Below are 27961 nucleotides of genomic sequence, written 5' to 3' on the forward strand. Positions count from 1 at the left end.
GACACTTCTACATGTGGCTGTCAGGTACGTGCACTGTAAAGTAAGCTAACATGTCAAAGTTGAACTGTTAAACTTTCATTTTAGTCCGTGTTTACCCTAATAACCAGGGACGTTTGTAGCTTTAGCATATACGTTAGATATCGTTACTTAAACTATATATAATCTAGCATAAATTAGACTGTGGAAGGTTTTTGATTCGTTGTTATAGTTAAAGAATAAATGATTAGATATGCAGTAACGTTATGTGACTAAATTAGCAGGTCTCTTGTCGCCTGTACTAGCAGTTACACAGGCAAAGCTTCCATTTTACGGAATAAAAGTTAAAGGTAAAGTAACGTTAACATGTCATGTCGTTTAATGCCAACCTTTACAAAATGTGTAACGTTACGTAATATCTAGCTAGATGTAACGTAACGTTATATCTAGCTAGAACCAGACTTCTAAACCTCTCACTCTACAGGTGTTGAGGCTACTTAGCTCCTGCAATGTTCCCATTTAAACTCTCGGAACAGGCGACACTTCTAGATCCCTGTGGCTGGCATACCTGTGGTTCTAAGCAGACTCCATTGAGATTTGATAAGGGTATGTGGTGCATTGATCCACCATGCAGTACTGACGTTATATGTCAACCAACAGTCACCTTCAACCTAAGTTTAACTTCAATTCAATTTATTTTGTATCTAAGTTTGTTGGATGTCTGTTGGGTCAGTTTCTGAAGAAAGGGACGTCAGTTGAAAATGAGTCATTGAACAGGAAGCTGTTGCAGTGAACGATGTGGCCATCATTGACCTGATGTGTCATGGATTGAGGACATTGCCTGTGTAGTGACCGTTGCTTCCCAAAAAAAAAGAAAAACTCCCCGAAAAAACCCCAGATGTTCCTGGTATAAAGACAAAATGAGAAATGTTCAAATTAATTAATTCAAGACACATACGTTAATATATTCTAGGGTTGTAACGGTTCACAAAATTCTCGGTTCGGTTCAATACAATACAGTGGAGCCACGGTTTGGTACGTCTTCAATAGAGCAAGAAAGCAGAAATGCCAAATCCTCGCTGGTGACACTCTCAAGGGGACATGTCTGAAGAACATTGCTCTTCATCTCCATTCAGTAGTGAGGTAATGTGTTGTTACAGTCGGGTAGCTTTGTGTCTGAAGAACATGGCTCTTCATCTCCATTCAGTAGTGAGCTAATGTGTCATTACAGTCAGCTAGCTTTGTTTAGTCCGTGACGTTCGTCCGTCTGTTGTCAGATGAACAGCGGGTGCTTTGGACATTTGATTCTCTGTTTGGACTTTTGTTTCTTTAACAAAGCAGGAATTATGGTCTGGAGAAATGGGCTCGTGAATGCAGCAAGGCCGAGATCCTCCTTGTGGCACCGCAGTGGCTAGTCTGTGGCAAGCGTCAGTCAGGTGTCAGGACTGTGGCACAACAGGACACAACATTTATGACTGCCAAGTCTTCACACAGGGAACTTACCGTAAGCTCCTCTGGTAGATTCAGTCGTCACCTGTGTATCACACGGTTAACGGACAGGGGAAGAGGGTTAAATTGTTCTGAAGACCCAGAGTCTTTAGTTTGGTTTCAGCCACTTACAAATGGTAAGTTTTATTAAAGTTTTCTCACAACAATCACATACAACAATTTCAATTCAATGAAACAATCTCAGTGCTACAAGAGCTAATGCTGACAATCCTGCTGTTAACAGGCTCTCAGTCAGCTCTCGCTGTGAGTTTTTTTCTTTTTTCTTTTTTTCATACTGTCTTCTGATAGCAGAAATGTCTTCTAGTCACCCCTAAGGGCGCAAGACCTTTAAGCCTATTCCTCTTGTTAAAGAAGTATAATCCAGACCCTACACTGGAAAATCCCAGCCTCTCTCTGCTCTGCTGGCTCCTCTTAAGGTGGATGAGGATGGTACCTCCCCTATTTCATGCGTCACTCATACATGAGTCCTCCTGTTTCTAGGTTAGATACAGAATATAACTGGTTTGATCCTGGAAGGATTATATAAATTTTGAGTGACTATTTTATATAATGCAGTTTATATGTTTAATCACTTATATTATGAAATAAAACAGGTTATATGTTTAATCACTTCTATCATGAAATAAAACAGGTTATATGTTTAATGGTTATACTTTTTTAAATCAAACAGGTTACATGTGGTAATAGTTATACTTTTATGCTTTCATATTTTTCTGCAATCTTCTTACACCACATTGTCTCATAATCTGTCCGTGCTGCTACAGGCTGACATCTTGTTAAACGAGTGATTGTAAATCATTAAAATGAGCTAAAACATTTGGTGAAGTTGGAAACCTTTGGGATGTTCATTGCCAAGTTCACTGGTTATCAATACAATGTGGTATTTTATGACAATCATGCATTATCAACAATGTTAATGTTTTTAGCCACATTTAGACTTATCTTTGAGTCATCTACAGGTGTATAGATGGAGCACGGAGATGCATATTGATTACTTTGGTATTTGGTATTCTTTTTCTTGAAACTGCCCAAGACAACTGACCAAAAAAAACTGAAAATTGAATTCATCCTAAGAAACGTTTCTCCCCTCAGCTTTGAAGATGAGTTCCAGAGTGTCAGGTCATCTGGAGAAAGCAGAGGAGGAGGAGGAGGAGGAAGACGAAGAAGGAGAAGGAGAAGGAGAAGGGAGGGTCAACCCGACAGAGGTGAAAATGAGTCAGATAGTGATGCCCTGTCACAGCAACCATCAACAGGAGCTGAGCGTGGGTCAGCTGCTCAAATGGATAGACTCGTGTGTGTGTGTGTGTGTGTGTGTGTGTGTGTGTGTGTGTGTGTGTGTGTGTGTGTGTGTGTGTGTGTGTGTGTGTGTGTGTGTGTGTGTGTGTGTGTGTGTGTGTGTGTGTGTGTGTGTGTGTGTGTGTGTGTGTGTGTGTGTGTGTGTGTGTGTGTGTGTGTGTGAGAGATTCAGTGAATATTAGTCATGTGGTGTGTGTTGATTTCATCTGTGAGTGTCCACGCTATGTCGTAACTAGCCAAACAGGACATGAGGACGTATGTTTTGTTTCACATGGGCAGCTGAGCGGCATGCCGGGTGTCCCTGCGTCACCGCCTCCATGGATGACATCCACTTTGAACATACCATCAGGTAACAGGAAGAATGTGTACAGAGACGTGGGTCCGTCTGCATTGCTGGTGTGTGTGTGTATACAGTTAACAGCATTCTTCCTCTCTGTCTCTGTGTTCAGTGTGGGCCAGGTGGTGAACATCAAGGCAAAGGTCAACAGAGCCTTTAACACCAGCATGGAGGTCAGATCAGTATATTCTAGCATTTCTGTTACTTCACATTCATACCAATACACCCAATGTTTCAAATGCAATACACTTAGAATAAACAAAATCAATTAGATTTAGTTAAATATTCTATTGGATTTGGAATTACGCCAGATTACAGTACCGTAACCGTCAAATTGTAGCCTTTATTTACCTATGTAGCAGAGAGACTTATGAAATACTTATGGCCCTTATATTAAGCCCCTTCCTGACTTCCTAGTCAGTAGTTCCACCCCCCCCCCCCCATTTTTACCCTGCCTTCCTTAGCGACTGACCTTTATTTGTTTGTATTTTAACACCTGCTTTTATATGATAATTTACAGTAATTGTATTTAGCCATGTAGATAAATTGATTTGATTTCTTCAGCTTTTAAATGATCTGTTGCTGGTTTTTCCGCTGCCACCACAATACAACGGAGGTCAATGAAATATTGTTTGTGGTGGCGAAAACATTTAGCAACAGAATCAGTGCCATGGTTACTCAGGATAATAAACAGACCTCACAGTGAACAGCCCTCAGAACTACTCTCTACTATATGTGTATATATTAGTGCTGGGCAACGATTACAATTTTTAATCGCGATTAATCGCATGATTCTTTTGCGATTAATCGCATTGTTAAGCGCAAAATTCAATAATGAATTCAAAAGTAGGGTATTGCGCACTTTTATTTTAAAAGTACTGCTATATGAACAAAAGTGCAATAATATTTGGTTTGCAAACACTTTAAACAAATAAGGTGCTTTTTAACAGCAGTATTCCCTTTACACAGTAGCAGTTATACAGTTATAATGATTCTGATAATAGATATTCAGCCGGTGTTCACAACTTTATTTTCATGTGTGTAATAGATGCAATTTAAATATACACCTTGAAAACTGCAAACCTATCTACTTCTTTTTTATGTTTGTTAAATTCTCAGTAGTGATAACTAAATGATGCTTATTATACTTATTACAAACAAAAACACTTTAAAAACTCGACTATGTATTTTAATATTGTCACTGTTGTAAATTGTTTGATTGCATGATTTACTTTTATTGTGAAGAGCATGAAAACGGAAGTACTTTTACTTTGAAGAGACAGGAAGTAGAATGGTACGTGTTCTTGACGCTAACAATGTTGATACATAGAAAACCACATGTCGGGTGCAAGAGCGCGTTGTGTTCACTGTAATACTGCAGTTCAGACAGTAAAGTATTCCGTTCAAACAAGACGTGTCTTGGTCCTCACTAGAAGCTCCACTTCGTAACAGTCACGTTTGATCCTGTAACGAGACGATCGCGCTCGCGTGTGTGTGTGTTTGTTTTTGTGAGACGAGCGAATGACGGTGACGGAGTGTAGGAAGGGTTCTGGACCGGGGGGGGGGGAGGAAGTGACTCCACACAAACACAGCTGTTCACTGCTTGCTGCCTGGTTCTTGTGTTAAAATTATAATATAATTGTCGGCGTTAATTAATTAATGCGTTAACGCGATAATAACGCGTTAACTTGCCCAGCACTAATATATATATATACACACACACACACAATATATATGGATATATGGAATTTTTGTACATGTGCTGTATTTGTGTATTAATGTGTAGATTGAAATATATCCCATATTACTACCTAACCTCAATCGACTCACCTCATCAAACGGAGCACACATAGATGGACAGAAACGCATACACACACACACATACAAACACGCATACACACACGCATACAAACATACACACACATATAAACACACACGCACATACAAACACACACAGACACACACACACACACACACACTTATATACATTTAGCTGACCTCCGCCTCTCAACCTGTTATTTTCCTCAGTGTCCTTATGTCCCCTTTGCATTCGTCCCTGTCTTACTTTGTATAATTTCTTGGCTTTTGTACTCACTTTTCTACACAATAAATAAAAAAGAACTACTCTCTACCAAAGGAATAGTCCCGAGGAAATCTGGTCAACGTGAGGTCTGTGCATTTTCCAGAATAAAGGTCATTACACACCGGGGGAGTTTTTTTTGTTCCTTGTTCAACTGATTCGCTTGCCAATATATTTATATATAAGCCTTCACTAAATGACTACTGCTAGCTGTAACCTACCTGAAGTCAGCTGTCAAAGAGTTTGACCATAGAGTATCCCTGATGCATTCCCTCCCAGGTGGGGGTACAGGTGAGCTGTGAGGACCTGTTCCTGGATCGGCATTGGAGGGTTTGTCACGCCTATGCCACCTTTGTTACCCAGCGCAAAAACACAGGACAAAAGGTAAGGCGTGTGCTGTGTGGAAATCATTTTTTAATGACAATTCTGGCTTTTTAAGAAAGTGTGTGATATGCTTGGGCGATGTTGAAATTGATCAGTCTGCATCTGTGTGTGTGTGTGTGTGTGTGTGTGTGTGTAGGTATTGTTTAAGGCTTCCTGACACTAAGGAGACACATTTACTGACATCTATCACAGGTGATCTTGAAGCCCATCGTACCCCACACTGAGAAAGAGCAGGTGGAATACAGCGTGGCCGCTGAGAGACGGAGGGTCAGGATGCTACACGATGACATCATCAAAGATCTACTCTCCCATGGGTCCGTCCTGCAGGGTAGGTTTGATGCACACTGCTGTAGCAGTTTCATCTGATAAAGCGGACACTGCGGTGACTCCAGGGAAGTGAAGAAGAGATTGGTTGCAACGTTCGTACATCGAGGAGCTGAAGTCAATGAGTCGCGGGGGGAGTCGCGGGGTCAAGGCCCGCTGAGGTCAACTTTTGCAGAAAAGATCTTCCTCTAATAAATTCTGATAATAATCTAAATCCTGTTTGGTTTATTTATCACCACAAAAGTTAACCCGGGAATATGCACCAACATTAATGTTTTGTAAAAGTGGTAAATCATAATATAACCAGCTGATGTGGCGTGAGAAACTTTCACTTCTCTCTTCTTACAAAAAATAAAGTGCCTCTCATCTAGATGATTTTATGGTTGGTTTGAGGCTCAGTTCCAGATCAATTACTGTGAGTTTGGTGTTATCTTCCAGATTTATATAGGCTCTATATTTAAATAGGCCTATTTATGACTTTCTTAGTTTGATGTTCAGTGATCCAAATTCATGTATTTAGGTATTACTACTTTGACTTAGATGTTCAGTTCAGCAGTTTCTTTGTCTGTAATAGAGCCACAGATTGTTTATTCAGATCAATAGTTTTTTTCCCTTTTTGTGTGGGGGAGGGGTATCAGCTATTGGCTTTTTACTGGTGGTGATTATAATGGTGCTTTTGGTCTTTTATTCTATATTTACTAGTGCTGGGCAAGTTAACGCGCTATTATCGCGTTAACGCATTAATTAATTAACGCCGACAATTATTATTTTGCGCGTTAACACAGTTTTTTTTAAATTATTAAGCGGACATTTTTAACACAAGAACCGGCAGGCCGGCAGCAAGCAGTGAACAGCTGTTTGTGTGGTGTCTCTTCCGTCTCTTCCTGTTTCCTTCACCTACATTCCCCTGGGTCCTAAGTCCCTCCAGGTACATCTTCTTATCACCCTCTATGTACCAACGTACATTTATAACAAATACCACACATATTACGGTAATCAGCATTGCATATGCGTCTGACCAAAATACCAAAACAATAAATGATTCATTTAAATTATTTATTTAGAATTTTTAAAGTGTTTTTGTTTGGAATTAATTAATCGCAAAAAAATCATGCGATTCAAAATTGTAATCGTTGCCCAGCACTAATATTTACACAATCATTATTGGGAAATTGAGGAATTTAATTCTTAAATAATGTAGAAAGTAGCCTCTCATGACAGACTCTCACATCTCAAGGTGAATGTGGTACAGGACAGGATGGACCGCGGCTAGCTGGTTAGCATGCTCATTTCAGCAGATATCTCTGCAACACAATACATGGACGTCTTTGACATCAACACTACTCTCGTCACATTCTGTTGATCATGTTAGTTCATGGCCAGACACTGCACCCTTAAATTTCTACATCTTCAGTGGGAACCAGTGGGGTTGAGGGCCACAGACAGTGAGACATGAGATTGTTAAACATATTTAGAAAACACCAACCATTTCCTACTTGCATTAACTTTCATATATATGTGTGTGTGTGTGTGTGTGTGTGTGTGTGTGTGTGTGTGTGTGTGTGTGTGTGTGTGTTTCAGCTGACAGCTGGGCAGTAGGCAGTGCAGTGGCAGCAGAGAAGACCAAGGTGGAGAGTGTTGAACTGGTTCTACCACCACATGCTAACCACCAGGTTCTTTATTGATTTATTGTTCTGTCCGCCAGCTCATGCACTTCATCAAAGTCTTTAGGGGTAAGTTGTCTGTGTCATCATTTCCATTTGTCTGAATACCAGGTGAATACATTTGGAGGACAGATCATGGCCTGGATGGTGAATGTAGCTACAATTGCTGCCAGGTACAATCTCACACACATTTGAAAATGCTTTATTTGAATGCACCAGGGTTACAGATATAACGGTCTCTGTCATTGTTTTTCTTATGTGCAGTCGTCTCTCTCAGGCTCACCCAACTCTGCGGACCATCGACATGTTCACCTTCAGAGGGCCTTCTCAGGTGGGAGACAGACTGCTGCTGAGGGCTATAGTCAACAACGCCTTCAAAAACAGGTATCAGTGTCCAGAATCACCCATAAAGATCAGATAAGAAAGAACTTGACTGATTTGTGAGAAAGCAGGCCATGCTGACAGCTCAGTGTTAGAAGGGTACAGCAGAGAAAAATAGGTACATAAGTAGAAATGAAACAAAAAGAATGATTCTTTGTGTGCTGCAGCATGGAGGTGGGGGTGCGAGCAGAAGCCGACCAGGAGGAAGGGCCTAACCGACACATAAACTCTGCCTTCATGACCTTCGAGGTGCTCGACACCCACAGGAAGCCATGTACGTTACCACGGATACGACCCGAACCCTTGGTGAGTCAGCCAACAGAATGAGCTGCTGATGAACACATTAAGATTATTATTGAGAAAGGTGGTACAGAAATAATTATCCTCCATGTTTTAAAAAAAAGGCATAGTTGCATGGCCATCTGCTACCAATCAGATGGAGGCAAAGAACGTCACCCAGTTATTTTCTAAATGAGGACACCTCACAGTGTAATACTGTGCTAATGCCAGGGCCACTTAGCAAAAACACAGCCTTGTGCCCCAAACGCGTGAGTTGAAATTTTTCAACTTCGGCGAAAAAATTGCGTGACGCTGCGGCGCGATAGCCTATCAGCGTTGAGATGTTTCTTCTGTCATCACTGACGTCCTGCCGTTGTTGAATCAAGAAATAAATACTGTAGCCGTCTGTGTTCACCCAGAGCTCTATGATACCTCATATCAGTAGAGACCGGACCAAACTATGTGTCTAAATGTATGTGTGTGTAAACCATATGGTAAAAACAATGAAAAAGCTCATACACACGGGCCAGCACTTTGCCGCGCGACAACCATCGGACTTCTGTGTGGAGCAATAGGGCGTTATGCTCCGCTCCCATTTCCTCACATAAAGATGCAAATATGCGGCTTTTCAGAGGTCTTGTCTTTACAAAGTTAACCATGCGCATGACATCATTCAACACAGGAGCTAGGTCTGCTGGTAAAGTCTTAGCAACGAGCGCCTCGCGGTGCAAAAAACAGTGCGTAACAAGAACATCTGGGTGTCTCTCTTTCACTCTGCTAACGAAGCCTTTGATGCGCCCGACCATGGCTGCTGCTCCATCAGTGCAGACACTCGTGCAGTTTTCCCACTGAAGTCCTCCTTGTTCAAGATATTCTGATGTGACCCGAAAAATTTCCTCTCCTGTTGTTTTTTCTGGCAATGCCTTGCAAAATAGGAAGTTGTCTCTGATGGCGTCTCCATCCACAAAACGCACATTGGCCAAGAGTTGGGCATGTCCACTGATGTCCGTAGACTCATCAAGTTGCAGTGCAAATTTCCCACTGATGCGTATCTTTTCCAAAACAACACTTTCAATGTCTGCAGACATGTCACCAATACGTCTGGCAATTGTGTTATCTGAGAGCGGGACTTTAGCTACTTCGTTAACCGCGTCAGGGCCGAGCATCACGTTCACAATGGCTTTGCAGGCAGGTAGTATTAATGTCTCTGCCACAGTGTGTGGGCTTTTTGATTTGGCTACCAGTTCAGCTACTAAGTAGCTAGCTTTGAGAGCTTTCTCAGACACATTTGTGGTTTTCCTCATAAAAGTTACCTGTTTCTCAGTTTGTGAGCGCAGTCGAACAAAATAGTCCCTGTTCTTGTTGTTGAGTGACGGGTGTTTCATCTGGAGATGACGTTTCAGCTTGCTTGGGACCATGGCACTGTTTGATAGTTTTTCCCCACACACCAAGCATAACGGAGTCGGTGCAGTCGGATCCCCAGTGAAAGTGAATCCCAACGAAAGATAGCTTTCGCTGTATTGCCTCGAGCTCACAGTTTTTTTGTACCACCACTCGTACTGGGCTTTTCATCTGGGTCAGAAGGTTGACCAGGGCCCAGATCAGAGTCTACAGTTTTCTTTTTGAAATATTTCTCCATTGCCGTTCTTCACTACAACCTCTCCCGCGCATCATTGTTGGAATGCTGTTAAGCATTCCAACTATTGTTCTTCGAATCTTTATTGTTGGAATGCTGTTAAGCATTCCAACTATTGTTCTTCGAATCTTTATTGTTGGAATGCTGTTAAGCATTCCAACTATTGTTATCCTGTTTCTCTTTATTCAACTTCACTCAACTTCTATTTCTTCCGTACGTTTTTTGCTACTTATCTCCTTCCACATTTTTTAAGCTACAGAAACCGTTCAAATATCAAAATGTTCAGCTCATTAAGGACACGTGTGCTATGACTTTTCATATTTCTAATCTTTAAACTTTTTGAATTATTAAGCTTTTTACACATTTGTTTTTGAATGGGTTTCTATGGAGAAAATGTTCAAATCCTCTTCAACTTCTTCAACTTTCAAATCCTTCAACTTCCTCATATTTTCAGCTACAGACACCATTTCAACTTTAAAATGTTGAGAAAACCCTGATCTATTGCCACCTTATTCAGCATTTTAATATCTTTTACACTTTTTGAACTGCAGCAATTTAACTTTTATGATTTTTCAGCCCTTTTCTGACTTTATAATGGGTGTGTATTGCGCAGCTTAGAGTGCGTGATGTCACCGCTAGAGTGAAGAGCAGCTTGAGATTCTTGTGAAAAAAAGATTTGTCTTTTGCCACTGTGTCCACAATCTTCACTCTTCATGCATAATTTCTGGATGTAGAAGTAGCTAATCTTGTCCTTGTCGTAGACAAATGACTGTGGAATCCCACAGATTTACACATTTGACACAGAAGCCTGTAATTGAGAGGAAAACCAACTTTCTGCTCCATAGAGACCAATGTTAAATTTTGCTTCAAAAACATCTTCCACAGAACACGGTACCCCATTTCTAGATCGCCAGTTCAGCCACATTTTTTACACTACAGACACAATTTTTACAGGATCTGTTCTTCAACTCATCCTTCCTCTCATTGATTAATATCGGAGCAATAGGAGCTACGGTTATGGGAGTTGAGGATTTGTTTGAGAGGTGTTTCCCTGTTTTATCTCCATGAAAAGGCTGCAAGGACACAGGTGTTTCTGATTAAGCTCATTAGTGATGTTGATAAACACAGAGAGGCACTGGCACACGCAGATACACTCCTCCCCCTCTCTCTGTGTGTGTGTGTCTGTGTGTCTCTCTCTCTCTGTGTGGGTCTCTCATACAGTCATTCAGGTCTTAGAGACTTTTAGAGGACCCCCCCCATTTTAAAATAAAAGCCGCACACACATGATTTACAGATATACGTGATGCAGCCCAGCCAATCAAATATGGGTATTCTGATAAGTTTCCTGATTCGAGTGACATTTACACACACCGCGACACAAGAGGGAGAGACGAGGAAAGACATGGCAGAGCAGGACAATAGTCATGTAAGCTGTAAATGATAAAACATAGAACAATCTCCAAATGAGAATGATTGCCAGAGAGATCAGAGCCTCTCTCTCTCTCTCTCTCTCTCTCTCACTCACTCACTCACTCACTCACTCATCCTCTCTCTCTCTCTCTCTCTGTGTCTCTCTCTCATACAGTCATTCAGGTCTTAGAGATTTTAAGAGGACCCCCCCCCCCCACACACACACACACCCCATTTTAAAGTAAAGGCCCCACAAAATGAATTCTAACTGAAATGCTTGTGATGAAGCCTGTCATTTAATAACCTGTTTATGTTTATCTAACATTACGATTCTGCATCCTCTCCCCCCCCCCCCCCGCACACACTCGATTTCAAAATAGAAGCCCCAAAGAGTGAATTCTAACTGAAATGCTTGTGGTGAAGCCCGTCATTTAATAAACTGTTTATGTGTCAAACATTACGATTATGTCTCCTCTCTCCCCCACCCAGCCCCACCCTTTCAAAATAAAAGCCTCATGGATTAACTATACGTTAAGCTCAAAATTAGGCTTTTTTGTTGAAATAATGAATGCTCTTACTAATACTGTGACAACTACTACTACTGCTGCTAATATTTATAGTATTACTACTGCTCCTACTACTACTTCAACTTTTGCTGTTGCTACTATTACTACTACTGCTACTGCTATTACTGCCACCATCAATATTATTACTACCACTACTATTACTTATACTACAACTGCTACTACTGCTATTGCTGCTACTACCAGTACTAATACTACTACAGCTATTAGTACGACTGCTACTAGTACTACTACTACTGCTATTACTGCTACTTCAAATACTGCATTTACTATTACTACAAATACTACTGCTACTACTGTTATATTAAATACTACGACCACTACTACAGCTATTACTATGACTACTGATACTACTACTTCTTCGAATTACTAATACCGTATTTTCCGCACTATAAAGCGCACCGGATTATAAGGCGCACCTTCAATGAATGGCCTATTTTAGAACTGTTTTTATATATAGGGCGCACCGGATTATAAGGCGCATAGAATAGAATAGCGTCGTAAGCGTGTCTCTTGAAAGGTGCCATTTTGGGGTCTTTATACACACACAAGTGGTGTTGGACTAGGAGTAAGCACAGTACCGGTGTTTACCGCGGTGCGGCTTTGTAGTTTACCAGTCGTACTGAAACATTTTGACAGAGCGCCGTGTACAACCAGTATGGATCAACCACTTAACCAATTGATCCATATATAAGGCGCTCCGGATTACAAGGCGCACTGTCGTTTTTTGAGAAAATTAAAGGCTTTTAAGTGCGCCTTATAGTGCGGAAAATACGGTACTTCTACTACTAATGATACTTCTACTACAACTACAACTTCTACTAATACTACTCCTACACATATCACTACTGCTACTACTAGTACTTATTCTAATGCCAGTAATACTTCTACTACTAATAATACTTCTACTACAACTACAACTTCTAGTACTACTACAAATATCACTACTGTTGACATTTTTTAAGCCACAGAAACCGTTCGAATATCAAAATATTCAGCTCTTTCAGGAGAGGGGTGATATGAATTTTCACATTTGTAATCATTAAATTCTTTGAAATATTAAGCTATTTGCAATTTTCTTTTGAATGGGATCTCTATGGAGAAAATCTTCAAATCCTGTTAAACTTCTTCAACTTTCAAAGCCTTCTTCTTCTCATACTTTCAGCTACATATGACTTCATATTTGTAATCTTTCAACTTTTTGAATTAAGCTTTTTGCAATTTTTTTTAAATTGGATATCTATTTTCAGCAATTTTTTGAGATTCATTTCAGCTTTCAGCATTCCAACGCATTTTCAGCAGGAAATGCATTTTCTAGTTATTATATTTCTTCCGTCCCACCTCTTCTGCTCCTTCATATTTTAAGCTACAGAAACCGTTCAACTATCAAAATGTTCAGCTCTTTAATGACATTTATGCTATGACTTTTCATATTTCTATCTCTTATGCTTTATGATTTATTAAGCTTTTTGCAATTTTTATTTTGAATGGGATTTCAATGGAGAAAATGTTCAAATCCTCTTAAACTTCTTCAACTTTAAAATCCTTCAACTTCCTCATATTTTCAGCTACAGACACCATTTCAACTTTAAAATGTTGAGAAAACCCTGATCTATTGCCACCTTATTCAGCATTTTAATATATTTTACACTTTTTGAACTGTCCCATTTTAACTTTTATGATTTTTTCACTCCTTTTCTGACTTTATAATGGGTGTGTATTGCGCAGCTTAGAGTGCGTGATGTCACCGCTAGAGTGAAGAGCAGCTTGAGATTCTTGTGAAAAAAAGATTTGTCTTTTGCCACTGTGTCCACAATCTTCACTCTTCATGCATAATTTCTGGATGTAGAAGTAGCTAATCTTGTCCTTGTCGTAGACAAATGACTGTGGAATCCCACAGATTTACACATTTGGCACAGAAGCCTGTAATTGAGAGGAAAACCAACTTTCTGCTCCATAGAGACCAATGTTAAATTTTGCTTCAAAAACATCTTCCACAGAACACGGGACCTCATTTCTAAATCGCCAGTTCAGCCACATTTTTTACACTACAGACACAATTTTTACAGGATCTGTTCGTCAACTCATCCTTCCTCTCATTTATTAATATCGGAGCAATAGGAGCTACGGTTATGGGAGTTTTGAGGATTTGTTTGAGAGGTGTTTCCCTGTTTTATCTCCATGAAAAGGCTGCAAGGACACAGGTGTTTCTGATCAAGCTAATTAGTGATGTTGATAAACACACACGTGCCTCTCTCTCTCTCGCTCTCGCTCTCGCTCTCTCTCATACAGTCATTCAGGTCTTACAGCTTTTTACAGGACTCCCCTCCCCCCACTCCATTTCAAAATAAAAGCCCCACAGAGTGAATTCTAACTGGAATGCTTGTGATGAAGCCTGTCATTTAATAACCTCTGTATGTGTGTTTCATACTTTCTGATTCTGTCTCCCCCTCCTCTCTCCCCCACCCAGCCCCACCCTTTCAAAATAAAAGCCCTATGGATTAACTGTATTTAAACGTTACGAAACCGTTCGAATATCAAAATATTCAGCTCTTTCAGGAGAGGGGTGATATGAATTTTCATATTTGTAATCTTTAAATTCTTTGAAATATTAAGCTATTTGCAATTTTCTTTTGAATGGGATCTCTATGGAGAAAATCTTCAAATCCTGTTAAACTTCTTCAACTTTCAAAGCCTTCTTCTTCTCATACTTTCAGCTACATATGACTTCATATTTATAATCTTTCAACTTTTTGAATTATTAAGCTTTTTGCAATTTTTTTTAAATTGGATATCTATTTTCAGCAATGCTTTTGAGATTCATTTCAGCTTTCAGCATTCCAACGCATTTTCAGCAGGAAATGCATTTTCTAGTTTAATTCTACTATCTTAAATTAACACGGTCATTATTGCGATACCTACTGCCACCCACTGGCAAGGAAGAGTATTTCATTACTAGGCCAGCCACTATATTGCAGGCTCAGACGCTCAACAATGGCAAATTATTTGCGACAACTAAATGATGTTTTTTGGACCGATTAAGTGAAATTGGACATTTTCCAACGGCACACCTGGCGATCTCTCACGGCACACTGGTGTCACTGTGAATAGAGCTCGACAATCCACGGAGCTCCTCTGGACTATGTTATGAACCCAGACATGACAGCGTTTAGTTTCACGGGATATCTGGGACTTCCACAACAAATACTGAGCAGAAATAGAGGTTATTTTTTCCATGGTTGATGGCGAACAGTTGAACGGCTTCCAGGGCGATAAGCCACGCCCCCTCTGCGGCGCGATTAACATGTGCGAATAATTTGCGTCATGTTTGGTGTGAACACAGCATAACACGGTCCCTTTTTATTTATCTCTTTGTAGACACTTAAGTAAGTATTTTAACTCTAAGCCACTGACTAGACCAGTGGTTCTCAAACTTTTTCTGTCACGCCCCACTTTGGAGGAAGAAAAATGTTCATGCCCCACCGCCCACAAAAAATAGCTTATTGTGGCTGCAATTCACCTGTTTTGCACTGAATATCTTTCTAAGATAATAACAATAAACTGCAACCTGTGCAAAACTAAACAAAATGCTCCAGATATGTGTCACACATATCTGGAGCATTTTATTTTAAATATGAGCTTTAAAATGTAGCATTCTAAAAGTAAAATAATAGCTGTGATTTAACAGCACGTGGGACTGTTGGGACTGTTGGGACTGTTAGTACACTGGCTGTGGTCATTACAGTGAACAGTGTGTACAGTGTGATGAGAGGGCATGTGAGCCCTTGTTGCTGTACTTTATCTCCTTGGAGCAGAAGCTACATTTAGCATACCCTGCCTTATCAATGTATTTAAAATACTGTGACAGCAGAAAGCTGTACTCACGTCTGTTTAGACCTCCACCTTTATCCAGGCCCAGCTCCACTCACATCTCAGCCCTACGTCAAGCTGCGCTACAACCAGCCTCCTCTCCCTGAAGCTCTTTGACCTCATCATCTCATCAGTATCTGGGCCTTTCATTCTACTTTGAGTTAAAACAAACAACCTGCAACCAGATCCGCCGGTGTTCTGGTTTAACGTTAACGAGTGACTGCGTGAACTGAACCGGAACACGGGGGGGCTTCATGTTTCATCACGTTACGTTTTTTCCTCCTAAATCGTGATAATGACAAACGTTAACAGTCCACGAAGTTCCGCATGCAGTGGACGTTAACTTAACCCAGCAAGTCTGAATGGTAACGGGACATAACATAACTTAAACTAACGGAGGGAAAGACGGTGTAGACATCTTAACGCTGATTGGCCAAGACTCGACACGTCACATCAGAGATGTTTTATTGTGAAGATCACGACATCACCTTTTCTCCTCGTCTCACTCCAATCTGAGAAACGCTGGCTGGCCAGTTGACCCCCTCCCCCCACAAAAACCCTCTACTGATCTACACGATTCACGTGGATGATATATTTTGATTCAAAACGGCGAATTTCGCCGAAAAGCGACAAGTTTGCAGGTATGAATAAAGTTCTTGAAATAAAAAAATTCTGCATTCCCACCTGCAATACTGCCACGCCCCACGCCCCACAGTTTGAGAGCGGCGTGAAAAATACATCAAAACGTGCGGCCTGATTGGGAATAGTGTGCATTCTATTTTTCGGAGAGATTCGCCCAGCGGTTTTCACGGAAAACCCCGAAAAACGGGGCAAAATGAAGTTTGGCGCGCTTCTCCTCACACAGCGTTGCCAACAGCGGTGTGAAAAATACATCAAAACGTGCGGCCTGATCGGGAATAGTGTGCATTCTATTTTCCGGAGAGATTCGCCTCGCGATTTTCCCGAAAATTCCCGAAAATCCCCAAAAACTGAGCAAAATTTCTCCATTCACTTGAAGGGGGGTGTGAAGAGAGCTAAAAAAACACTTAACTTTGGGCCCATATTGACGAGCCGTACATTAACGTAGAAACATGATTCAAAGTTTAAAACATAGACAAAACGCTGCACTTTATTGAGCCAAATGGACATTTTGATAGCAAGCACAGTTTTCATGAAGTCACAGATTAAGTTTCAGGAAAATTTTGGGTCTGTTTCAGATTTTATAATGGGTGTGTATTGCACAGCTTGTTAAGAGCTAGAGTGAGAGCATAACTGTTAGAGTGGAGCGGAGCAGGAAAATATTCTGTGATTTTTCCAAACAAATTGCTCCAGCTCCCACAATTTTTACTCTTTATCCACCATTTTGGCCAAAAAGCTTGGAAATGTTGTGCTGGTCGCAGTAAAGTGTCTGTGGAATCCAACAGACTTACACATTTGGCTCAAAGAGCCGCAGAGCGACATGAACTCCAACCAATTGCTCCATTAGACTCCATGTTAAATCTCACCACTCATTTCTCAAAGAAAGCAGACAGTACCAGTTTTGTCTATTGCTCTGGAGCTCACATTTTTAACACCACAAATATAAAAACCACATCAGCGCGTTTGGCAGAGTCTTATCTTTCTCACGGTATCCATATTTTGGCACTCAGACTTTTTGTTAAAAGGAGGAAGGGGTTTTGTTCAAAATCACTGTTTACTGTAAAGTTTCGTAATCAGTCTGCCTCTAACACCAGGTGCTTCCTCACCATGGCAACCAGTTACACTCTCTCTCTCTCTCTGTCATACAGTCATTCAGGTCTTAAATATTTTTAGAGAACCCCCCCCCTCCTCCCATTTCAAAATAAAAGCCCCAGAGTGGGAATTCTAACTGGAATGCTTGTGATGAAGCCTGCCATTTAATAACCTCTGTTTGTGTGTCAAACATTATGAATATGGCTCCTCTCCCCCACCCAGTCCCACCCTTTCAAAATAAAAGCCCCATAGAGTAACTGTATCTTTACATGAAGCTCAGAATGAGGCTCGTACAGAAATGAAGGGAGCGTCAGCTCCCATGATTTCCAAAGGCTTCTCAACCAAAGGTTTATATCTTAAATACAGAAATGAAGGGAGCGTCAGCTCCCATAATTTCCAAAGGCTTCTCAAACAAAGATGTTTATGTCCAGTACAGAAATGACGGGAGCCATTTGTGGACTGTCCATCACGAATACAAGATTCAATCCAAGAGTGTTACGTCCCTTCTCTGTTGTCCAGGGGAAGGATTTAGGGACTAACACAAAATAACACAAATGAAAACCAACTAGCTCGTATACCATAAACAACATTTATTGTGCTCACTGACAGTGAAAGATGAGCGAGTCTCAACACAAGATTTGGGAGAGGATGGGACAGGCGTGGTCGTGCCAAACAATTGAAACAAAGATAACAGAACTTGGCTTAACTAACTAACCTCTGAAATCAACAAACAAAATGGCTTACTAACTCATCTAAATGTGCTTGACCAAAACCCAAATACAGATGAGGCACCGACCAATAAACCTAGTGTATCTAGACACAGAAAATCCTACGTGTGTGCCAATGTACAGGGTACCCCAGACTCACCTACTGTCCGCAACCTCTCACCACAAATACTAACACGTTCATTTCTCAGGATTGACATAAACAGTGTGAAATGAAGTCCCCCTGAACGCCGAGGCTTCCTGCCTTTTATCTGTGGCTCTCCCTCCACCGATTGGCCAGCCTGCCGCTGGTGCCAATCACCAATCAGGACAACTGGCCCCCACAGGTGGAATCCAATCACCCAATTGATCTGTTAGGAGAACTGAGAGAGAGAGAAAAAAAAGGAAGGGCAGGAGGGGAGAAAACACAACACGTAACAAAGAGTATGAATCTAAAATGCAGAAAAGAGAGAAGCGATATATCAATCAAACCTCAACGATACTGCCGGTAACATCGGCGTGTGTAGCTATATATTGCGACATCTTCGGGCAGTATAAGCCACACTGTCAAAATTTCTTTAGGAATTTTCTAGTTGTTTTTGTCATATCGCGCGTGTACAATATTGGTTCCCAAGGCCAAAGGCAATCAGAAATTGGGGTATAATTTATACCCCAGGCTGTATTTGTCAGTAAAATCTGTTGAACTACTTTATGGTAGAAAACACATGCTTTTCTTCTCATGTACAGCTACAACTGTTAGTGAGAAAATATGTTCCTCCTTCAGTTATACCAAGAAGAACGTCTTTCTGTAAGGAGAACCAGCCACTGTGATAGGAAGAAAGACAAATAATTGGAAAGTGACCCTTTTTATGACGATAATATAACAATATCAAATCATACACATTGCATCTTTAATACAAGCAACATTCTGGAATAGTTGCCTGGAGGAGGGTGCAGAAGATGGATAGCTGAATTGAGGTGTTTGATGAACTATGTCTCTCTCTGTCTTTCATTTACAGGAAGGGGGGAGGAGGTTTCAAGAGGCCATAGCCAGGAAGAAGATCAGACTGGACAGGTAATCTATCAGTCTATTGCTGTGAAGAGCACATACTTTCTTAGCTTTTAATTCCACTTCTGTGTGTCAGAAGTGATGCAGTTTGTACGATATATTCACTTCACTCACTACTAGGGGTGCAACGGATCACAAACCTCACGGTTCAGTTCGGATCACGGTTCTTGAGTCACGGTTCGGATCATTTTTCGGATCAACAAAGTAAAGGGGAGGAGACAAATATAACTTTGCTTTCCATTTATTAATTAAAGAACTTCAAGAACACTTAAAGAAAAGAACTTTGGGCTATAGTCTTGCATAAAAACAAAAATATTGAAGATGTCCAATTTGAAACAAAATGAAATAAATAAATAAAACATTCAAATATACTCAATTCTGTTAAGTTTAAGTGCAACATGAGGTATGTTGATACCCTCGTCCTTTGATCAATATTGAAAGAAAGAAAGAAACAGCCAGTGAGCTAGCTTCCACTGTTTCAACTGAACTGAACTGCTCGGCAACACCTTGGGTCTATGTTTACTTCCTGTCAGGTTATGTCATTCAAATACACAATAATGTTTACCATTACTGTGACATTATTTTCAAAAAGATGAGAATATCTCCATTGTCTGGAGTGAGGGTAGACCTTTCTGTGGTGACTGGGATATTACTATTGGGCGTGTCTAGCTTCCACTCTACTGCTTCTGTCGGCACCTGCCCCAGGTGTGTCTGTGTGACTCTCACAGAGTGGCTCAAGCATTTTAACCAGATTTTGAAATCCTTTGTTTTCCACACCGGAGTGTCCCCCGTCGCTGACAGACGGGATGGTCTCTTCATATGTGTGGACATGCCGATGTATTGCCGTTGTCGTATGTCTTTCTCTTTAAATAATTCCTACATACCGTAACGGTTTCGTCCACCACCCTTATCCGTCATTATAAGTTACAGGGAAGACAAAATGCTCCCAAACTTGCGACTTAAATGATGCCGGGGGCTTCTCAAGTTCCTCCGCTCGCCATGACTTTCGACGTTAAATGCTTTTAACCTGCTCCGTTCACGTGAACACACTACTGCTTTATATCTGTTCACTGACACTCTGCATTGATATTCGGGGACTTGTTACTTGAAAAGGAACAGCAGCAGTAGAACTTTATTACACACTGTGATGATTAAACTGTAAAAAAAAAATACTCAATTGATCCGAACGGATCACGGATCGATCCGTGATCCGTTACACCACTACTCACTACAAACAAGAGGGATTGAACTTTTCAGCAAAGAGCACAATCTACAGAAATGTCAACATGCAGTACAGTCCTCTACAGAGAGTAGAAATGTGTTTCACACCTCCCCTCATGCTAAAGGCATGCATGAAACATGTCAACATTGGTCTACTAGTGGTCAGAAACGACATTCTGAGCCCATAGTAGACAGTGTCTCAGTAGATCTAGATAAATAGAGTTATCACCCAGTTGTGACATTACAGCACCATTGTCAAAAGTTCTTCTAATTGCTCTTGTTTTGTTGTTTCAGAAAGTACATCATTTCCCGCAAGCAGGGCGAGGTCCCTTTGTCTGTGCCCTGGGACCCCAGAAACCAGGTAACAGAACCACCTAGTTAGGTTTAGGAAAAGATGGTGAAATACTTGGTTAGGTTTAGGAAAAGACGGTGAAATACTTGGTTAGGTTTAGGAAAAGATGGTGAAACACTTGGTTAGGTTTAGTCAACAAAACCACTTAGTTAGGTTTAGGCAGTGGTGGGCCGTCAGGGCCTGCAAGGCCTTCTCTGCTGGCCTAAACAGAATTACAAAGTTATATCTATTTTATAATTCAGCATTTATTAAATCAAATGCTCTGACAAAGAAGAGAAAAAGATCTGTCTGATCATTTCATTTGGCCCAAACGAAGGTGTCAGTGACTTTCTCGCTAGATTTAGCAACTTTTGATTTCTCTGTTTGTGATTGAAATGAAAATGTTGTTTGTCCTAAATAACTTAACTAATTGTTTTACAAATTCATTTTCCATTCCACATTAAAATCTAATCACAACATAGAACATTAGAAAAGTTTCCTCAGTAGAGTGCAGATCTCCACCAGGTGTGTCTGCATCTCTCCTCCCAAACAAAGAAGAGGTGAATCTCACTCAGTTGTCCATCTTTGGCTCCCTTACAGCCAAGATGGCAGTGAAGGAAACAACAGAACAGGGATTTATTCATCTCGTATGGTGCCTAACTTTTGTGGATCATAACATATCAGGTATGGAATTAATCTGCATATTCTCCGGTTCAAATTGAGACCAAACTTTTCTATGGATGTCAGTTTTTGAGCCACGACAAAGGTCAAAAGATGACCTACAACAGACTAGGTAAGGCTTGTTTTGAGCCTGGTTGACAAATACTACAGCGGGAGCTGATGACAGCTAGCTGCAGTGGCTTGGAAAATAGCGACATGGGGCACTGAGTTGAATGGATTTACTGTTTATCAGACCACAAATGAGACAAGAATTACACCCCGTAGTCCCTCCGCCTCACTCACCGCCGCCGGGAGGAGAACGGCGCTAGCTTTGGAGACGGACCGTTGTGGCTGTAGGACCTTAACCCAGTGTCCAGTGTCTAGTGTCTAGCTCAGAGGTAGCCAATACGGTGCCCGCGGGCACCTAGTCGCCCGCGGGGACCATGTGAGTCGCCCGCAAGGCATGTTCTAAAAATAGCACTAGGTCCCCATGGAGCTCCGTCTAAAAATTGTAGTTTCTGTTCTTTTTTAATCAAAAACGCTTGCATTCATGTAGATTTTAAAAGGAAGAGGCCGCCGCACCGCACTAGGTTTTCAGGTTCCGAATGGCGGGCGCTTCCCGTTGACACCGGACGCGCCGCCCCCGCCACGATCGCACACCGGCGTCAGGTACGTCAGTCCTCGGAACAGGCCGCGGGGCAACAACTCGTGGGTGGCGGGGGTAGAGGCGAGGCAACGCAGTACGATCGAAAAGGCCCAGACTAGAGGTTTGAACACAGGCGACCAAAGACGCTCGCGTGCCTAGGAGGGTTGGATCCCCCCCTCGGCTATAGACGAGACTTTTTACTAGTTTCTTCGTAGAGAAAAAGGTACCCAAAAAAAAGCTGGTGACTACAGACTACAGGCCGGCATGCAGGCTTCATTGCACAATGTAAAGTTGACCCAGATTTCCCAAAATGTGGTGATTAGTACTAATGTAATAGGATTAATTTAAAAATGTCAGAGTTTTTTTTTTTTATTCTACATAACTGATAATTTGTATAAACATGGGACAGAGTTCATGATTTGTTCAAAAATGTTACGAAGGTAGTCGTTAGTACAAACGAGTCATGATGTGAAGATATGACAGTTAATGATTTCCTAATTTTTTTTAGAAGTGATCATTTTTACAACAATATAACAGGTGCGATTTTGAACAAAATACACAATCATTGTTAACAATTATTGTGAGGAATAATTAACATTGACATGTGATCAGTTTCTTCACATGTATTATTATTATTAAAGGTGATCTGTGCAACTTTGTTATTCAGGAAGTTTGTATCAAACAAGTAGCCCTTCGTACTGCTCGGTACCCTTGATGTAGCTCTCAGTTTCAAAAAGGTTGGTGACCCCTGGTCTAGCTCCTAGTGGAGCGGCCGTCTGCTCTCCTCCCAGCTGTAGTCTCCTAGATGCCAAGGAATGAGCTCTGCTGTGATTGTAATGCTACACACATAATGAAGAAGCAAAAACGATAGATCCTGTGGGGAGAGATGAGGAGGGGGGTCTGATTTCAGGGGGTTATATTCTGTTATGTCATGATGTAGATTAGTCCCAAACAGTCTCAGATATAGCCATAGGGCTGATTTCAAACAGTAGATGGTAGACAGTAGATTGAGCCATTTTCAACCAGGAAATTTGGAAAGAAATGTCAATATTAACACCAGCATCGATGTATTTCATCACAGTACAGTCGTATCATTTAGTTTACAGCTTAAGAAACATAATTAAGTGTGCAGTTACTCTTACATGTGTCATGAAAGATCTGTATCACAATGAAAAACTGTTTATTCAGTTGTTAAAGACAAAAAGCTACATATATTGTTCTTTTAATTGTGACAGTAAATCCATGCATAAAATAATATTTCTGCATTTGATTTGTTTTTACTTAGACGTTAGAAATCTTCCATATAGCTATTACGTCCTTACAAAGTCTATTAAGATCTATTGAGATCACTCTCTAAAATGAGGAACATAAAAAATACGTCATAGTTGGAAAATGATTTGCAGTATTGTAAATTAGATCTGACTTGTAAAACTAATATGAACTCTTGTGGCAGAAAATGTCATAAAACAAAGATAGAAATGAATCCTCTGTACCAAATGTCATTGTTTTACATTGAAGGCTCTACTGAAATTTTCCAATGAAATGTGATATATATGTTTAAATGAGTCTTGATTGATTATTACATTTCTTTAATGAATATAACTTGGCAGTCAATATTTTGTGAGATAAAAACATGTGAATTTTTTCTATCTGCTTTCTTTCAATTTTGACTTTTGGACCTAACAACACTTTTTGGAAATGTTTGGATCAATCCTCCACAGCCACCACTGGAAACTCATTTTACAAATAGTATAATACTACAAATATTAGTGTAGCCTGATATTTATTTGCCACTGGGCACACATACCGACTTTAAACACATAAACGGACATGCAAATTAATTCATGTTCAATTATGTTTTATAGAAGTATTTGAATGTCAACATTATGAATGAAACGTTGAACTATTTACTTTCGCCCTACTACCAAACTAATATGTAAACTAGGCTGGTGGAATTTTGTGATTCTGTCACAATATGTTGTCCTTTCATAGTCACTGTGTGCGTGCTCAGCGGAGCACCACCAGAGGAGTAGCATAAGGCCCAGTATTGAAATAGTGTGTGCATGCTTATGTGTTTGTTTGCTTATACATATGTGTGCGTGTGTGTGTGTTTCCAGGTGTATCTGAGCTATAACAATGTTTCTGCTCTGAAGATGTTGGCTGCTAGAAACAACTGGCGACTCAGCTCTGAGAAAGACAAGGTATCCGCTGAAAGGTTTTGTGTTTTACGTATGAGAGTTTTTTTTCTCCCTCTCCTTCCTTCAGAGGATCGGTGGTTCGATCCCCGGCTCCGTTAGTCCATGTTTATGTGTCCTTGGGCAAGACACTTAAGCCCAAATTGCCCCCTGTATGAATGGGTATGAATATTAGTCAGTCCTGATGGGCAGGTGGCAGCTTGCATGGTAGCTGCTACCATCAGTGTGTGAATGGGTGAATGATGACAGTAATAGTGTAATGATGTTTTGATGTGTAATGATGTTTTTGAATGGTGGGAAGACTAGAAAGGCGCGATACAAGTACAAGTACAAGACCATTTACCATTACCATGAGGAGTTGGATGTTTACTGTGATGATTTGCTCCCAGGTTCGTCTTTACACCATGGAGCAGAAGTCCACGTTGAGTTTCAGGGTGGAGTCAGAGGTGGATGTTCCTGCTCACAGAGCTTTTTGTCTGCTGGCTGAGCTGAGCAACAGGCCGAGCTGGGACATACATTATCAGTAATACTTTAACACACACACACACACACACACACACACACACACACACACACACACAGTACATGCCTAAAAAGTAAATGAAGGGCACCTATTTAACCACCGGTTTGGTGAGTTGGGAAGTCATGAGACAGTAAAACATGTCTGTTACTTTTGATTAAAAAGTAATGAAGGCAGTGCTGGGCAGTAGTAATACATGTCCTTAAACCAGTGGCGGGCCGTGCATTTTATACCTGGGCCTTCACTGCTGTCCTGCAGCTGAAATACCACCTTATAACCACATGATTGCGCCACAGCTATTATTAATTTTTAAGGCTGTAACTATGTACATCTTCATATTAAACCGTTCGGTACGAGTCGTTTGAATAATGCTAGAGCATTTAGAAAATGCAAAAGCCTAAATTCAGGAAAATATAATGTTCTCAGCTGGTCTGGTTGTGAGATACACCATCATTCCTTAATGACAACCCGAAGAGATTATCATAGGATTTTACTTTCACAATTTGAACGTTGAACGTACTGCTCTGCAATGTCTTTCCTCGTCTCAGCCCCCTGTGTCATGGTGTGTGGTACATCTCACTCAGTCAGAATGCCCATATTTGATTGGCTGAGCTGCATCACGTGATGTGATTCACTACCCGACAGCCTCTGCTGTTAAGTCTCGTTTCACGATAGTCACGTGCTCGCCCACTGACCAATCACAGCACACTCTGCACCTCGCGGCAGAGCTACACATGGACACTGAGCGGCATGTAATGTGCTGATACGTCAAAGAATACGCCCAACATGTCAAACTAAAGATCTGATTGGTTGAACACTATGACAATCAACAATATCGTCCCCATTCACTTAAACTGCACTGGATGCACTTGAGACTCTGCAGGCCTCTGCCTCTGTTCTTACCTGGAGACACAGAGGTGAAATCTGATTGGATAAAAGCTCTCCTTAAAACAAGCTGCACTGGAAGCAGAGCAACTGAGGAAGACAGTAGCTGTGCAATGAGAAAATAAGATAATGGGAAAAATATTTTTATAAATTATAATACATGAAGTGTATTTAATAAAAATTATTGAATTATAAAATAGATATAGCTTTGTGATTCTGTTTAGGCCAGCAGAGAAGGCCTTGCAGGCCCTGACGGCCCGCCACTGCCTTAAACTCATTAGGAAGCCATGTACCTAAGCCATGTAGGCACCATTTTATTATTAGTAACTTCTTCCTTTGTTTTCTACAGTGGGAATCTGTAGTCAGAGGCCACTAAACTGATTACTATTATTATAATTGTTATTATTATTATTATTTGTATTATTAAACAAACACGTTAAGGGACAGTTCACCCCAAACCTGTAGTGCTTTTAAAAGTTTCTCAATGCAAAATCCAGACCAGCGGGATTGACTCCATACCACTGCAACCTAACGTGGTCTAAAATGCAATAAGTTACCACGTCACATCTCACAAAGACACACTGTTGCAGAAAAAGATCCTGAAGAAGTGAAGAATCCAGACAGTGTATTTTTTGATTCAGTTCATAATCGGTGCACGAAGGGATGAACATTTAACCATTATTTTTTTAGTTTAGTCTAGACTCTGGTTTCTGGCTGACAGTTATTAGAGTGTGGCCAAATAGTAAAACAGGTCACAAAAACAGTCCAATAACACGTGTCAATACAGCACCTTTAAAGTTTTAGGTAATAAACCGTAGTGAAAAGTATTCTATGCATATTCAGTGCTTGGGTTGAGGTATGTTCTCCTATACTAATGTTAAAATAGCATGAGGTGGCTGAGCCAGGCCAAGTCATAGTTTGTGACAAAAGCCCCTGTAATACCATTACACAGATTTAACAAACAAGATATAACATGTTAATTAGTGAGCTTCAGAAGTGCTGGTAGCTGGATTTTGTTACTTTTGGATACAGCCAGGCTAGAGTTTTCCCTCATTTCCAGACTTTATGCTAAGCTAAGCTAACTGGCCTCTGGCTGTTTATCGTATCGACATGAGAGTGGTATCAGTCTTCTCATCTAACTCTTAACAATAATGTGAATAAATGCATTTCCCAAAATGTGGAACTATTCCTTTAACAATATAGTTCAAATTTTTTTTCAAATAAACTACATTTCTACCAACATCCTCATCAGCGGTATCTCTCTGTGTCTTTTCCGGAATCAGGAAATGTGAGCTGATTCACCAGGTGGACGATGATGACTTCCTGTATCGAGTGGTGACCCCATCAGTGAGTCACGGTGCAGTAGGTTCCCAGACTTCAGCCCATCAGGGAGAAGGGATTCTGCAGGACTTCATCTTGTTGGCTTCCAAGAGGAAGCCGTGTGGCAGCGGGTCAGTGGAATGACAGGTCAAAGGTCACACACCTCTACACCTTCAGGACTAACTGTCGTCTCTTGTTTTTTTTCCTCCTCAGAGATCCATACGTCATCGCACTGCGCTCAGTGTCCCTGCCCACTTACCCTCCCACTGAAGGATACAACAGAGGAGAGGTTCTGTGTGCTGGATTTACCATACTGGAGACCAGAAACAACATGTCACTGGTGAGACCAATAGTGATCATAGCTGATTAAACAGGTGTTTATTTACATATAATCTGAACAAACTTCACCATTTTCTTTTGTATCTTTTTCCAGATCAGTTACTATAACCAGGCGTCTCCAGAGGTTCTTCCCTACATCTCCACAGATATCGCCGGCCTCTCTTCCTCTTTCTACCACAACTTCTGCTCTTGCAGCCAATACTTGACCAGGAACAGACTGCAGTCCGCCTCTGAGGTGCAGACGGGCCAATACCAGGCCACGAATACAGACGGTCCTGCCTGTGATATTGAAGCTGACAATCTGTCAGTGGCCCTCCGCAGCACCCAGCTGTAGTCAGTCAGTGGTCCTCCCCAGGCCAGTTTACAAGCGTAGTGAGGTCCTGCTGCTGTTTATCCAACATGGTACTATTAACACTGTCAGTGTCCTCAGTGAACAAAAAGTGATATTTACATTTAAAAAAAGAATACTTTGTTGATTTTTTTTATACAAAGAGATTAGAATATACAATCTAAATATCACAATAAAGTGAGTAAAGAAATAACTGTCAATGCTCACTCTAAATTCATTGTTCATTATTGTGACACAAATAAAACATTGTAATCTGTGTCA

The 27961-nt window shown here is 40.8% G+C and overlaps 1 protein-coding gene across 1 annotated transcript; it reads left to right on the top strand.

Annotated features, from left to right (window-relative positions):
* Positions 1 to 30: 30 nt before the first annotated feature.
* On the top strand, positions 31 to 27961 carry LOC142935006 (acyl-coenzyme A thioesterase 11-like). Its single transcript, XM_076079067.1, has 17 exons — positions 31 to 1601; positions 2578 to 2790; positions 3061 to 3130; positions 3231 to 3291; positions 5478 to 5582; positions 5775 to 5910; positions 7488 to 7579; positions 7682 to 7743; positions 7835 to 7954; positions 8119 to 8257; positions 19185 to 19240; positions 20750 to 20816; positions 24210 to 24293; positions 24677 to 24810; positions 26976 to 27143; positions 27226 to 27352; positions 27446 to 27961. The coding sequence occupies exons 1-17, from the start codon at positions 1448 to 1450 to the stop codon at positions 27683 to 27685; spliced, it is 2028 nt and encodes a 675-aa protein (XP_075935182.1). The 5' UTR covers positions 31 to 1447; the 3' UTR covers positions 27686 to 27961.

Source organism: Anarhichas minor, unplaced genomic scaffold, assembly GCF_050575085.1.
Source record: "Anarhichas minor isolate MPS153535 unplaced genomic scaffold, ASM5057508v1 ptg000006l, whole genome shotgun sequence".
Classification (NCBI taxonomy): Eukaryota; Metazoa; Chordata; class Actinopteri; order Perciformes; family Anarhichadidae; genus Anarhichas; species Anarhichas minor.